The 16205-nt window shown below is 45.3% G+C and overlaps 1 protein-coding gene across 5 annotated transcripts in view; it reads left to right on the top strand.

Annotated features, from left to right (window-relative positions):
• RAPGEF1 (Rap guanine nucleotide exchange factor 1) overlaps nt 1–16205 on the top strand; it is an 86136-nt gene that overhangs the window by 51831 nt on the left and 18100 nt on the right. For 4 of the 5 annotated variants that reach the window (XM_062011502.1, XM_062011505.1, XM_062011503.1 and 1 more), the window contains one exon: nt 4471–4673. In XM_062011502.1, the coding sequence (XP_061867486.1) occupies nt 4471–4673 (203 nt within the window). Of the gene's footprint in view, nt 1–4470; nt 4674–7143; nt 7303–16205 lie in introns of all 5 variants that reach the window. The other variant, XM_062011506.1, reaches the window with a different exon arrangement.

The raw sequence follows: 16205 nt of genomic DNA on the forward strand, positions 1-16205 counted from the left end.
TGCTGCTTCCACAACCCCAACAAACTCCTGGGATCTGGAGGAGATGCATGCATGTATTGAAAAGATACAGAGCTCTCTCACATGAGACTTGGGTTTGGGTCTCTTTTGGTAGTTAGCAGGAAATGTTGAGCAGACACTTTGATAGTCTTTTGATTGGTCATATACTGCAAACCCTGCTTGAATTAACCATGTATATTGTTATGAGCTGTGCTCAGAGGGACCTTCAAGAGTTTACTTCTGCATAATTTAAACAGAGGAGTAATAAGCCTTTTAGTCTGGTATGAATTACAGTTGTTTTACTGTGCTCTAAGAGTGCATGTCACTGTGCTATGGGCAAATTACTCCAGACTTCTATTTGAGCACCAGCATCATGCTCCTGCTGTACAAGACACGGACATGGAGAAGCTTCTGCCATGAAGTGCGCAGAGTCAGAAATAACAAGATCCTATCCCCAGACAACTTGGAAACTAGTAGTGAGGCACTTATTAATGTTTCCCTCGCTGTCAATGGGAACAAAACGCAGCCTGGTGCCCTGCAAGCAGCTGGTATTTAACTGCAGGAGCCGCGCTGGGGGCAGTCTGGGCTTAGCCAGCAGATAGTGTGAGCTCTTTGAAAAACAGCTCTCCTCCCAGAGCTGACAGCAAAACTGGCTTATTTGACCTTGACTTCTCCAGTGAGTTGATGTGTGTGAAGGCTTAAGAATTACCACGATTTTGACTCTTTCCTGTGCACACAAATCTGTTGCCCTTGTCCAGGGCCAGTTGTAACACGGGCTGCTGACCCAGCTCCAGGAGTTGAGCTTTGGACCTTCAGCAAGTGCTCCACATTGGATACAGCTGTGCCTTACCTGCAGATGATCTTTAGCAATTCCTTGCAGACTCCAGCAATCACTGCTACAAGGATGTTTTCCTGACAAGAAGTCACTTGTGGCTTTCTCCCCTCTCCCATAGTCAAGTGTTTCTTCTGGGAGCAGCAGCTGCTCCCCTGGCTGCAAGGCAAGCTGGCTTTGGGTACTGCTGAGCAATACTTGTGACTTCTACCGTGTGGCAGAACTGGTGTATGCTAGAAATCCCTGAGTAACTTCAGCTCCTTCAGAAAAGACAGCCCAGGCACTGCAGGCAGATTGCTGGGAAGGTGTTCCTAGCCTTAGTCTGAGATTTTGCTTTTTTTTCCCTCAAATATTTTCTGTCTGGGTTCAGAACTGACATAAGCTGGGCATGTGATGGGAGAGGTTTCTATCTCACGCCTCCCTCTCTCCTGGGGTGCTGCCTTGAGACTGTCACTCCACCCTGGCTCTTCACCGTGGAGGTTGCAGCCCCCATCCCTCCCTCCTCACAGTCGCTGCAGGGTGTGCAGCCTGAGCTGAGCTGGTGATGTAATTTCCCATCTGTTTTTTAAATTTCTGACTTGTTAAAAGCCAGAGCAGAGAATGAAAGTGATAGAGAGAGAGAAGACCTTTAGCAAACAGCAATCTCAGGAGTGGTCCTGTTTCTTTTTACTCTCCTGTTCAACACTGGCCACATTTTAATGATGCCCATTTTAATGTGCAATCTGCAGTCTCTACTCCTGAGACAGGTTTGTTTTCCAACATCCCAACTGTTTTTCATTTCACCTAAAAACAGACAGGAAGACAAAGTAGAAGCAGAGACATGCTCACCTGCCCTGGACTAGTTGTAACAAGCAAGGCAGGGGAGCTGCCATGACAATACGATGCATTAGCTTCATAAAGAGCTGAGATAAAAGAGCTCTTCATTATTGCCTTGCAGATTGAGTTAAGGCTCTCAGTGGCATTCAGGCTTGCTACCTTGAGTTACAGTAATTTAATTTTACACAAGTGTCTGATGTGATCCCATTTTCAGCAACACTTCCTGAGTCATAGAGTCACAGAGACACCTCAACTCAGGAACTCACAGCTATCGATCTCGAGTGTTGTTTTCAGAGCTGGATGTGAACTGAAGCACTGTTTTTGTAGGTAACTCTACATAGAGACTTGCTCTGAATTTAGAAATGTCTGCTGCATTATACCAGCACTGCCAAGCCCAACTTCTTGGCTTTTGTCCTACTCAGTTGATGAGCTCTCAAAATGTGATCTTTTCCCTCAAGCTCTGTCCTCTACACTTCTCCGAGGAGTCTTGATCCTTAGTTCACTTTTGCAGCGAAACTTCTTTTATGAGCCTTCTTTAGGTCTCATCTTCTAAGATGCACAGATGTTGGCAGGATTACCTTAGTCAGCTGAATCACTGATATTTAAAAACAGTATTTGAACAATTCTGTATTTACTTCACCAAAACTCCTTCACTGTGATTTCAAGAAAGAGACTATTACCAGAATGTGTTTCTTTTCACTGCAAGGACTTAGGCTGAAAATCACATGCCTAAATTTGACTGCCAGCACTAGCAGGTGTTGGGGACACACAGCCCCCAAAACTCATGTGTGTCTAGTTTGAAACCTCTGCTGTACTCCCTTCAAGAATCACAGAATCTCAAGGGCTGGAAGGGACCTCGAAAGATCATCCAGTGCAACCCCTCTGCCAGAGCAGGACCATCTAGAGTAGGTCACATAGGAACTCATCCAGTTGGGTTTTGAATGTCTCCAGAGAAGGAGACTCCACAACCAAGATCTGAACCAGCAAGAGTGCTGACATCTGGGAAGAGGTTCTGGGAAGGCAGAAGGGTGGCTGGAGAAGGAAGAGGAGCGAGGCTCAGGTAGCAAGGGGGTATTGCAGGTCAGAACATCAGCAGCCTTGTCAGAGCTATGCAGGAGCCAAGCAGGAGTGCAGGACACAAACAGGTTGTCCACTGGCAGGACCTTGTGGGGGTCACAGGATGGGGACAGCAGGTGTTACCGGTCAGGATCAAAATCCATCAGCTGAGGCTTCCTGCTCTCCCCAGCCCCACAACCTTTTTTTTCTCCTTTATTCTGTGGGAATTTATCCCATTCTGTGGGAAGGGGCAGCTGCCTTAGCTCTGTTTCTAAATGGAGTTTAAAATAATGGAGGAAATCTGAAAAGAAAAAAATAGGTGCAAATGACAGGTGCAAAGCGAGTCCTTCCTGCTGACACTCACAGGCTGCATCCTGTTTGAAGTAGGCTGGCCCTCAGATCCGCACTGGCAGGTGAACAGAGGGCTTGGCCTTGCAGCCAGTGTGGGAACTGCCTTCACAAGCTGCAAATGCTGCCTTGTGGTCTCGTATTTATAGCTTTCACTGAAGTCATCCATTCAGCTGTACAACTGAAATGCCAGCAGAAGCTGAAAAATTGCCACCTAATGACCAGGTATACAAAAACTGTCAACTGGCTTGTTTATCAGGAGGAAGGGAGGAATGAGCACAGAGTACCTTGTGCATGACAGCCTATTTACAAAAAGGCCTTGGTTAGTCCTTTTTATGACACTTAAATGAATCAGTTGCTCTTGTGCTTAGGTATGTAGAAGAGAATTCTTTATTTTACATTTATAAAATACACTCCTGATCCTTAATTCTGTGGGGTTTGTGACAGTCTTTGTATGACAATGGCTGTCATTCTGCCTCTCCAGCACTAAAATATTGCAGCAGTAGCTAATCCTCTGTCAGGGCAGCACAGGCAGACTTGTGTGGGGTTTTTTCTTGTGTGGGGTTTTTTCATAGATTTGGGGAGGATAGTGTACAGATGGAAAGGATTTGATCCCATTTCACATTTCCATTGAACCACATCTCAGAAAAGCTTGTGAGTCACTTGGATTCCGAAATTGGAGGTGATAAGATGCTTTAAAAAGGGACAGGAGCAAAGGGTGTTAGATTTGAGCTAATGGGGTAGGAAAGCATGGTCAGTGGCACTTCTAGAAGGAAAGTATCTTGTTGACAGTGGCACATAAAGATCCTCTGAGAGAGGGACACTCAGTCTTGCAGGTAGATGTTCTCCAGTAACAGTTTTATCAGCTTGCTATAGTGGAGAAAGGTTGTAAGTTTTCTCCTTCTAGAAATCTTGCTGACTACAGATATGAGATGACTTTCAGGCATGAGAATTGTTATCGATTGATTGTCAAGGTTGCATTTTGGTACAAGGTGATTTGTGCCTCCTAGAAAGCACACTGAAGTTGCTCTGGTGATTTGATGCCTTTGGGCTTTAGCTGTTGAGGAATGTTCTCAAAATTGCTATGGGTTACATGAGGAAGGGATTTGGGCTAAGAGTGAGGGAATCAATCAGACTTCTCATATAGCCGTTTGGAGATCTCACTGGTTCCTTAAACTGTTGTCAGGTGTGTTTGTAGCCTGTGATTGATTGTTGCACTGGCTTGCAGGACAGCATATTCAGATCCTTTCCTGGAGAGTGGATGGCATCTGTGTGAGCTGCCTATGAACATAACCTGCAGCAAAGCCCACCTGACAGTGGCATGGCCTGGCTCTTATTTTGAGAATGAGCACCCTGCCTGCTTGTTGCAGCTGCAGCACGTGGACCAGGAGCAGTGAGTGTGACTTTTCTTTTCCTTGCAGTGATGGCATATATGCAGTTTGTGGAAGACTACTCAGAGCCACAGCCATCCATGTTCTACCAGACCCCTCAGAACGAGCACATCTACCAGCAGAAGAACAAGCACCTCATGGAAGTCTATGGGTTCAATGACTCCTTTATCAGCTCAGACCCATCTCAAGATCTGGCACCTCCTCCAGCTCTCCCACCGAAACAGCGGCAGCTGGTGAGTGACATCTGCGGTGCCCTCCCTCTGTTCTCACTGCTGCTGTTTCTGACAGGCTGTCCTGGTGGGAGGATGTCTCGGTGTTACCACATCATGTTCCTTGTCATCTTGTTAACGTGTTTTTAGGCATTTTGCATCCTCTACTTTGAGCAGCTTTCTAACCCCACGTTCAGACTGTTCCACATAACTTCTGAAAGTCCTAAAATGCCCTAAATACAGAATGTTAGTCTTCCACACGGCATGGCTGGATCTGTGCCAGACTACAGGCTTGTGTAACAACAACTGCTTTGAAGATTTTGACATGCTGGGCAACATGATTTTCAAGAGATTGCTGCACTCTTGTTCCCAGTGCTGTTTTGAAACTGTTGTCAAGGATGCCACTAATAACAACCATTTAAACATGACTGCTTTTATGGCTCAGCCTTTGCCAGAACCACAGAGCTTTGGTACAGCCATTCTTTAACTCCTGCATGTTTTCTCCACATCCCTTGGGTGATTGGGGATTTTACCTGTTTTTAAGTGTTCTTCTGGTCGTCCCAGACTGCCAGCACAAAAAGGCACATCCACATGTGTATCCATGTTGGATGGTGGGTTTAACAGCACAGCAAGTGCCATTTTCCATGTTGGGGATGAAACCCTGGCCTCGGTGATGGCAGCAGCAGTTTTGCTTCTAACCTCAGTGGAGCTGGGATTCTGTCCTGTGTCTTTTTAAGGATCTTCCTTTCTTTTCTCTTTTTAATTCTAGCCTTAGGGGTTTTATGTATATTAAGGATTTGCTCTGTTAGAAAATAAAGAACCAAAAGCATGTTTTGTGCTGATGTGGCTAACTTAAATTGGCCATGGCTTGTAGGAAAGAGGAGAAATGTGGGAGCAGGGCCAAGGTTTTACCATCATGAGGGCAACTGTTGCAATATTTCTTCATGTTATCTATGCTAATTTTGAGTGTCCTGGGGTGTTACTTTTTAATCAAATGAGAAAAGCAGCCCAGTACTCTAATTCTGGGACTTCCATAACTACATTCCTGTGATGCAGGTAGGAGTCCTGACAAGATAAAGTAACATCTCCAGCTAAGCTAAACTGGTAATTATGTGTTATTGCTTTGTGGAGATGAAATCTTAAATGCCCAGGTCCCATCTGCTTTGCAGAGCACAAAGGAGTCTACAGGACTTCTCTCTCAAGTTTCTTGCAGTTCTCCAGAGTTTGTGGTCCCCTTGTCAGTGTGATCCTTGCACTGTCACTTGTGCCTTGTAGCCTCTTGCCCTACTTCCTTCTCTTAGAGGTGGCCACTCTCTAGTGATAGTTTGCAGTCATGGTTTTGTCTACAGTCATGGGAAAGGATATGGAAAGCAGATTTACTGTAGCCGTTGTGCAGAAGGGAAATTCTTCTCCCTTTATGAATTTGTTGACTGAAGCAAAGCATTTCATTGTTGGCCTTTAGTCGTTATCTGGGCAGCCAAGGTGCCACTGGTTTGCCTGCTAGGTATTCTTATAGTTAATGCAAGCTGATACCATCAAGGTGTTGCTGGCGGTTTCCCTGAAGCGAATGTTTCTTCAGGTGCAATCTCCCACCCTTACCTTCATCTCTCTGTTGGGAAAGTGTTGCAAACAGATGTAAAAGCCACCAAACTCTTGTTCCTCTGCTCCTGCTGCCCTGAGAGTTTCTGAAGCAACAAATCACATGTGCATCAGCTGCTCTTGCAGCAGGCAAGTTTTGCTGGATGGACTCCTCTATAAAATGATAATTAGGAAGTCCTTTCCTGTGAGCTTCAGATCTTGTTCAATGTACCACACAATGTTTAACAAGTAAGTCTCAGAGCTGAGAAAGCCTAGATATACCTTAGCTTCCCTCAGACTCCTCACTATAGTGGGATTCAGGATAAATTCCTTAATAATACTTGTTAATTACCATGTGCTTTCTCCCTCTTGTGCAAATGATACTTCATTTTGGATTGGACTGAAAAATGGCTGGATGTGACTCTTACCCAGCATCTCAGCAGTACCAGCGAGGGCTTATAGCTCACACTGGAGAGACCAAGTTCCTAATCTGCAGGTAGCCACAAAAAAAAATAGTAGTCTGCAAGACTTGGCTGCTTAGCAGCCAGAAACAAGAGCCAGTTCCTGCTTTGGGCATCTGCCCCCTGTGCTGTGGGGAAAAAAAAGGGCAAGGAGGAACAGCTTGTCTGTCCCCACAGCAGCTGTCCAGGGGGGAACTGGAAAAGGAGGAGGCAGGAGTTTATTTTTAAGGGATTTGTGAAACAAAGAAGATTTGAACTGTGATTTTTATCATGCCTCTTGAGCTCAAGAAAGGCATATTGGTGTGTCTGGCTCTGATGAACTGCATGAATAGCTGTTTGTTTAGCAAGCCATTATATGCATTGTTTTACAGTTCGCATTTCTTACCCTTTATTCAAAGCCTTTTCTGTGCTCTTTCTTTGTGTCTCCTGTCTCTTGCTTTCTTTCCCCTCTTCAGCAGGCCTCCTATGCTGCCTCTTCTTTCTCTTCTGTCTCCTACTGTGTCCAGCAAACTAAAGTGCCCTTCACCCCCGAGGACACCGGTGCCACTCAGGGCCTCACTATGTCAGTCTCTAACTCCTTTCTCAACCGGCACAGCTCCTTTCCTGTGCACTCGGTGAGTTGCTCTCCACACTTTAACCCGTGTGTGTGTGTGTGTGTTGGTGAAACACTCGTGTGCAAATTCTGTGCTTATGCTCTCAGTTCTAAGTGAAGGTTCTTTTGGGGGGGTTTTGAACTCATATAGTAATCCACCAGGTGAGAAAAACTGTGTGTGAATCTTACTAAATGAAGCAGAGGGAAGGTGTGGCTTTCATTGCTTTATTCACACATCTGTATTGACGTCTGTGGTGAGGGGCTGAGGAAGGAGAGCTGGCCTGTGTGCCCAGGCACAGTCCTTTGACCTTCCTGTTCCCCAGGCTGCACATGGGAGCTGCAAAGTCTTTCTGTTCTGTTACATAATGTCAGTGATGTGGCTGAGTCAATTGAAGGCTGCTGTGTGAGTTTGCCCTTTGGACAAACGACGAGATGCTGTCCTCAAAATACATGGATTTGGTCAAACACACGGAACAGTGGCTGCAGCTCCTTAATTTCTGTTCTAGAAAATGGCCTCTACCACATCTTTCATCTCATATTTGCTTGTCTGCTTCCCTTCACGTCTCCATGGTCCTAAACAAGCTCAGTAGGCTTGTGTGATTTGCAGATGAATGAGCAGGGTTTTCTGTCCTACAGCACTCATGAGCAGCCTGAAGAGAGAAACACAGGAGGAGCTGAGAGTGATTTAATTCAAAATAATAACAGTCTTAGATTACTGCTTAAATCTGTGATCAGCTGCTTAAATTAAATGGTAGTAATAACAAAGAGTTAATGTAATAAAATGAAATCCAAGCATGGGATTCCAACAGCTCATCGGTATGGGGCTCGTTTGCATGTAAAACTATGTGGTTATGCTCTGATTGCCATGTGATGACAACTGAGAATAGGCTGTTTTTTAACAGTGACCTGGATGTTTAGTAAATTAAGCTTCTTCTGGAGAAGAAATTCTCAGACAAGACTTGAGAAAATGCACAAGTATTCAATTAATTTAACATTAAATATTTGAAAATGGTATCCTCCCACTGTGCCACTGCTATCTTCCCTTTTCAACACTTACTCATTCTCTAAAAATTAGTGGTAATCATGAAGAAGAAGAAAGTATTCAAGTACTTTACAAGTAGTGCTACTTCACAAGCAATGAATTCAAGCTTCTGGCTCCCACTTGAGCGAAAGAGCAGTGTTGTAGTTTTATGGCACAAATGAAAAGGCCAAGGTGTGGAAATGTTGGTGCTTACATAGGTTTGTTGTAAGCAGTTTTAAAATGGTAAGCAATGCAAAAGTTCTGAATTGTACACCTCTCTTGTTTGGTATTGATCCTTGCAAACAACACACAACTGTAAGATCAGGTAAAAACACTTCACTGGTTTTGCTTTAATTGAGAGCATGTGGGCTTAAAAAAGCATCCTGGTTGGATTAAAGGGTTACTACTTACTTAATTGCTCTGACCTGTTCTCATCTTGCTTTGGAATATATTATTTTATGTAATGTTAAAACTTCATCTAAAAAAATCCTTACTCATTTTTGCAGGGATTTAGTGAGGGGAAAATAAATGGCTGGAGCCTGAGGAACAATGAGGACAATTAGGCAGTGCCCTGTCAAATGCACAGAGGAAATAAGCTCAATTGAAAAAGATGATTTTTCCATTAATGCCTTTAAGTGATGATAATCTCATAGTTGCTCATGACTCTAGCTGATCTATTTTCACAGGCAAAAATGAGATTTTCACCAGGACAGTGTTTCTTTGTCTCCAAGCTGAAAAATACCAATGTCCTTACATGCATCATAGCTGACCCATGTAATACCATAACCATGGTTTATCCCATTTTCCCTATCCTTAATAAGACAGAGATGTGAAACAGCTGTCAAGGTTTGGATCCTTCCCAGGGTGACACCCTGCATTTCAGCACTAAGAAGGACCAGAGTCCCTCTTGCAGTGTGCAACCATTCAGTTTCCTATGAGGGCTGCCATCAGCTGCACCAGGAACACTTTAAGCATGTTGCTCTGCTCCTCTTATATCTTCATTTTTTCCTCCCTCACCAGAGAAAGGCCACTTAAGTGAGCACTGTGGTGTACAATAAACCTGTTAAATAATAAGCATTAGCTTTCCACTAGCTCCTGCAAGGGGGATGATACTGGGGAGAGCACATCTTGCACATTCCAGCCAGCTGAGGAGTTGGCCTCTTGTGTACGCAAACATCAGTAGTGATTATCACATCTCTTAAAATTATATGTCTCCTAATTAGTCGTTATCCAGAAGCAAAATCCTCCTTAGATCAATACCAGGAAGTTAGGAGCTGATAAACAAACTGGCTGGCCATTGAGCCATTGAGCAAGGCTTTGCAGGTTTGCCAAGCATAGGCAATTTTCAGAAAGCCTTGTGCTTTTTTCATTCCCTGGAGACTGGCCTGGTATGGACAGCAGGACTCAATTCCAGAGGGAAGACTTGGCCTTGTACCCATCTGTTCATGGGCAGGCAGCAGGAAAGCTGAGACTACACCGTGTTAGCCCATTAGCTCTGTGCTACAAGTGAAGGACTAGGGCCTTCCTACTGATTAAAGGGCCTTAAAATGACAATTTTCAGGCACTGTGTTGAAGCAAAGAAATAAGAGGTGGAATTGTTCAGAGCATCTTTATTCTTTCAATTCTTCATGAGTTTCCTCCCTAGAACCCTGACTTCCTTTTTTCTGACCAGCACCACAGACACTGCTGAAGTCCAGAAGCCACTGCTGCTCTGTCAACCCACTAAGCCCACTTTTCCCTTCTTTGCAGGAAATTGTGTCAGAGGTAATAGCTTTTACTGGAGAGAATCAAATCTTGAGCAACTGGATCAAACCTCATAGGTTTGGCAAGTTGAACTTGTTTTTTACTGAGTCTGATTCTCTCTGTGCCAGCAGCTGGTGGTGTTTGTAGTGTGGGCTGGTGCTGGAAGGAACTGCAGCATCATATTTCCCATCCCATGGACAGTGAAGCTATTAAATCCCACATCACTGGGACAACTGGGTTGTCCTGTCAAGAATCATTCTAGAGATTCTCATCTCTTTTGAAAGTACTTTCTGATGCTAAACAGTGGGAAAGGAGGTATGTAATAAGCAAGCATCCTCCTTGGTGATTGTTGGCAGTAGTTTTTCTCTAGCTGATCGCCTCCCTGCCTTTTTGTTGTGAACACAGAGATGCTGTCCTTTGATTTATTGACTCCATGTGCTGTTTGAGTGGAAATGGGTGGACAGGTATCCAAACGGCAGGAGTCAGATCTTGACATCTCATTACTTCCTGGCAGCTGAGGAACTCTGCACTCAGAGAGGAAATCAGCCTGGTGACAAGCTCTGCTGCTATCTGTCCCCACGTTTTCCACCAAAGACTGCAGAAAGTCTTGCCTTTGGCTACAGCTAAGCAGCTTTTCCTCGATGAAGCGAGGAGCACCGTTGTTTCTCCGAGGCGTGCACATGCCATTAGTGGAAATTTGGCTGCATCCTCACTATGGAGAAATAACTTGCCTTTTTCAAAATGCTTTTTTTTTTTTTTTCCTTATGTTTCCTTTTTAATTAAGAAACATTTCCAGTAATTTTCCAGAAACCAAATTGGCTGTTGGACTCCAGCAGAAGGCGCAAGTGATTTCCTTCTGAAAGCTCCAGCTCAGCGCTTCTGTTCTCACTCATTCCCACCACTCTTGAGCAAATTGAGCCAAGTGCTCAGAAAATTCACAGCAACTGTTTTCCTTTCTTGTGTGTGCTGTAATGTATGTTCAGGAAAAGGGGGATCAGATAAGTGTTTAAAGATGCACACAACGCAGACATGTGCTTCGCATGATTTCCCCACCTCAGCCCTGTTGGTGTAGCTCACTTCCAGTCTGCAGCACACGCCGCAGCTCTGGCCCTCAGCACAGACTGAGCTGGTTTGATTCATGTGGTAGGAGCCACTACAAGGCAGACATTGAGATGCTGGGGTGTGGCCAGAGATGGGCAACAAAGCTGGTGAAGAGTCTGGAGCACGAGTCTGATGGGGAGCAACTGAGGGAATGGGGGTGTTTAGTTGGGAGGTGGCTGAGGGGAGACAGGAGCACTCTACAACTACCTGGCTGGAGTGAGCTGGGGTCAATCTCTTCTCCCAATAAATGAATAACAGGACAAGAGGAAATGAGCTGAAATCGCCCCAAGGGAGGTTTAGATTGGAGCTGATGAAGAACTTTTCCCTAAGGGGGTGTCAGCCCCTGTTCCAGGCTGCCCAGGGAAGTGGGGGAGTCCCCAGCACTGGAGTTATTGCAAAGCCATGGAGCTGAGGTGCTGAGTGATGGGCTTGGCAGGGTGAGAGGAGGGCTTGGACTTGATGGCTTTTCCAACCAAAACAATTCTATGGTTCTGTGACTGGGAGATCATAGTGTGGGAGTTAGTTTCTGTCTGAGCAGGGTTTGGCTCCTTAGTTTGGAGCAGAAGGAAGGGGAAAAAAAAATTAGCTTCCATTTAAGCAGCTGCTGAGCTCTAGGTATTGTTTTGCCTTTCCTGTTTCGTGTTCCTTCTGCGTTTTTGTTCAGTTCCACTACCCATGGCAGGCCTGGACTGTGGTATTAATAGTGCTGTTGCATGCAAGCATCACTGAGCTCTGCTTCTGAGAAGTACTTCCTCCACTAGCTTAGACATTTTTATTGCAGTTGAAGCACTACTTGTCCCTCTGCAGGTCTCTCTAAAGGGTCCTCTGTTGACTTCATAGGTCACATTTGTTGTGTGACTTGTCTTTGTCTCCAGGCTCTGCCTTTTTGGGTTCTGCTTCCTAGATATGGCAGTGCTGTCTACAAGCTAAACCAGAGCTCACACTGTAGGTGCCATCAGGTTGAATTCTCCTGAGAGTTTCAAAATAGAGATGCAGAATATCATGGTTAATAAACCTTAAAAATGTTTTCTTCCTCCCTTGCCTCCTTAGTTGTTTTGTTGCAAAGATGTACAAGAATCTCTCACTTCAGGAGAAGTTTGGATTTTGTGTTTTCTCATACAGGAGCCAGGAGACTCTTTCCCAAGGGAACAGCAAGCCCCAGCCATCCATCTGCTATTCTAACCAGCACTTAGGGAGGTCAGCTGTGCAGCCAGGTCAGAGGCTTTGCTGAGAAACACTCAAGCATGAGGAGTTACTGCCTTTCCTGTGGCAGTGCTTGAAGCTATTCTGTTGGCAGCTTGTGTTTCCAGCCATTCATTGTAGGAGCATTTCCTTCCTCATTAGCAAAAGTACCTGGAAGCCCAGCATTGTGTCATGAGATAGGAAGTCTTTTCCAATAGTTGTCTGTGTGATTATATTCTTAGGGTGTAGCAGCTTTGTGCAACACCCAGTATGTTGTGAACACAGATCTCTACTGTTAGAATTTGGGCATCCAGTTCTGGCACGTTGCCCACATTGCTCTCTTAATAGTATTAGCAGAGGAGATCTAAAAGATTTGATCCTTTCCTCAGATAGCTTCATGTTTTGAAAGGCTGATGCTCTATCTGATCTGGGAGTGTCTGGCAGGATGGCAGAGTAATTTGGCAGGAGAAGTCCATAGGGTAAGTGAGAAGGCTGTGCTTAAAAGGTAAAGACTGTGTGTGCTGATGCTACAGACGCTCTGACAGCCATATAATTGAATTCAACTTTGAATTTAGGATGGAGACTGCTGTTACTTGCAAACACAGCATCCACTCGTGGTCAGCCATGCCTGGGGAATGTAGAGGAGCTGAAATAAGCTTTCTATTAGAGTGCTTGTCTCCTGCCATCTAATCCAAATAAACAGTCACTGACCTTTGGGGTGTTCTGTAACACTGCTGCTAGTGATGGAAAGCTGTTCTAAAATATTGACCATTGCAAGAAATCAAAGGCAGCAAGTTGAAAACGTTGAGAGATGCAGTCTCTGGAAGAGCTCGGTGTGTCACGGCATGTGGTGAGCATTCAGGCCTGGGCACGTCAGCTTCCTGCTGTTCCCAGGAGACAAGATTGCTCTGAGCTCAAAGCATGCTTTGGGGAAGTACTTCCCACCTGGCAGAGAGATTGATTGGTTTATTTTAATTCTCTGGTGAGAATTAAATTCTCTCTGTGTCGGCTGTTGGCTGTCGTAGGTCAGGATCACTCGTGCTGGGGGACCATCTTCTGCGGTGGGAGCCTGGCAGCATGGCTGGAGTTTGGCTAGAGGAGAGCATCTTTTGTTAAAGGATCTGATTGCAGCTTGATTTCTAAGCTTTCCCAGAGATTATTTTGAAGTACTTCTCTTAAAGCAAAGCCGTGGAGTAGGAGGTTGTGTCAATACAGCCATAACCAAGGCCTTACTGACCCTGCAAGAAACCTCTGAGAAGCTGATTAAAACAAGCACTGGTATGTTTCCAAGATTAATTGTTGCCTGTGGTTTCTTGGAGGGGGAGGACTAGAGGATGACTAAGTTTGCTTGTTGAATGGACTGTCCCCTCCCCAAAAAAGTTTATCTTTTAAAGGATGACAGGGCTTCCAAGAGATGTACGACAGCCAAACCCTGTGGAAGCTGTTGCCACAATTCCTGCTGCAGCTGTTGGCTGGGCTGGGTGGGACTGGGGAGCAGCAGGAATAGGTGCCATATGGACATCATCTCCACCCAGGGTGGTTTTTTTCCCCTTTCAAAGTATGCTTCATTCTTGGCTCTTGTCCCAGCACGGCTGCATAGCTGGAATTCCAGAGCTGCTTGCAAGCTCTGGAGGAAGGAGGGGGCTCCCTGGCTCACTTTCTGCAAGATGCAACTTTACAACAAGATTGGAAGCTGAGAGCAGCCTGACTAATTAATGCCAGCACACCAAAGGCTTCTCTGCACTGTTCCCTTTGTTAACAGCATGCTGAGAGCATGTCTGCGTCGTTAAATGATTGTTCACGGATCACATAATGAAGATTAATGTGTTTCCCTGGGCACCTGGGCCTTAAACTGGCATTTTCAACACATCTCATGCCAAGATATTGTTTTGAAAGGTGTATTGATGAGGCTGAGGAGAGATTCATGTATAATGATTGTCAGCACTAACATATCTACGTCAAACTTTCGTGCAGCGTTATGTTACATTTAGGGCTAAATTACCTTTGAATTGGAAATAATGTCTCTGAAACTTTGCAGGGCAGAAGCTGTGCAAATTTTCCTGCCCCAGAAGCAAGAGTTCATCTCCCTAAGCTGCTGGCTCAGCCTGCAGGCAGTGTACCAGGCAGCTGCTGAGCCTCAGGGTCAGCGTTTGCCCTCAACTAACCCATGGCACAGCTTTGCAGGGGGCTGCCTGTCCCAGAGTGACTTCACTGAGGACAGCACTTCCCTTTCACTCCTGCCCTGCGTGAGCTCTACTGCTGCTTTGCAAAAGCCTGGCTTTTTCTCAGGTCAGAGACAAAAACCCCTTGGGACTCCTTGGGGGAAGAAATCCATCAACTACAAAGTGAAGGACAGCGTGTGCCGCCTGTCTCTGGTGGGTGCAGGAAGCAACTCTGGCTCTGTTTGAGCAAATTGGAGCAGAGGATCTCGTTACCAGGACAGCGTTTTGTTGAGTTCTTTCTTGAGCCATTGTAGCAGTGGTTGATGGGAGTACACATCCCCCATCCACTTTGTTCCTGTTCTTTCTGGGGGCCTGGCCTGGGACTTGGGGCCATAGTTGGCATGTTGGCACTGGTGAGATCATGAAATACCAGGGAGACGGGGCAGGAATAATGAATCTGCTGAGCCAAGGTGATGTCATGAGCCTGGCGTCTGACGAGGGATTTAGTGGTTTCTGCCATGCAAGTGAAAACGAATAAATGTAGAGCATTTATCCAGGCAGAAAGTAAATACAGAGATTAGACTTGTCATTGTTACTGAGGCAGCACCAAAAGCTGACAGTGTCCCTGGAGCCAGGGCTGCTCATGGAGAAAGAAACAGGCAGGAAGAGAGAGGAGCCTGTCCTGCAGCCAGCCTCCTTTTAGCCATGGGCATGTAATAGGGATTTGCATTTTAATTATTTCTCAGTAGTCTTTTAAGCTCTCTTTCCAAAGCTTCTCCCTCTGCTTATCTGTACTATGGCCTGCAATATGTTTTGGGCCCCAAGAACACACCCAGAGCACTGCCAGACTCCATCCGTGGTGAAGGGCAACCACTCGAGGATTACAGTGGTGGAAGGTAAAGTCTAGCCATTGACCTTTACTTTTCCTTTCCTTTGTAGTGGAAGAGCTTTTTTTTTTTTTTTGCCCAGGCTTCTGTCCTGAGGCTGTTCTCAGTTTTGATTTTTAAGCTCACATCTTTTCTAGGTAGAATCAAAAATACCGCTGCCACACTGGCTGCTGCTGCTGCAGCTCAGGTGCCAGACTAAGCTTTGCTTCTTATCACCTGCTTAATTCTCCTGAGAAAACATAGCCTGGATTCTCAGATTCATGCCTTTGTTTCCCCTGCTCCTTTTTACCTCACAGTGGGGTCACTTCTCAGCCTGGTTTGAGCAAGTTGTGCCTGTGCTTGGCGGGGGCTCTGTAATGCACCATCCTTCTGCAGCAGATCACTCAAACGAGCCACAGCTTCATTTCAACGTGGGTTATTTTGGATGATGTTGTTCTTCCTGTGGTCCACTTGGCTGTGACACAGATCTCACTAGTGATTGAGCTCTACAGGTTTCAAAATAAACTCCTTCCCAGCAGCTTTAGCATTATTATCCTCTTTAATTTTTTTTTAATGGGTGTCAGCTTTGTTTTGGACTTACCCTGACTGCAAATCTTACTGGCACCAGATGTTAAAAGACAGAGGGTTGCTCTTGTTTTCCTTTGCACAGCATATTCCCACTGCACTCTGTTTAATATTATCTGAACAGTAATCTGATGATTAGGAGATAGGGAAATAAAGCTTTACGCAGATCATCTCTTTTCATCTCTTCAGCTGACTCTTGGAGGCACTGCATTAAAGGATGGGTTTGATAAGGAATTCATGGCTCCTGAGGGCAATTAGCATTTTT

This window comes from Colius striatus, chromosome 19, assembly GCF_028858725.1.
Source record: "Colius striatus isolate bColStr4 chromosome 19, bColStr4.1.hap1, whole genome shotgun sequence".
Classification (NCBI taxonomy): Eukaryota; Metazoa; Chordata; class Aves; order Coliiformes; family Coliidae; genus Colius; species Colius striatus.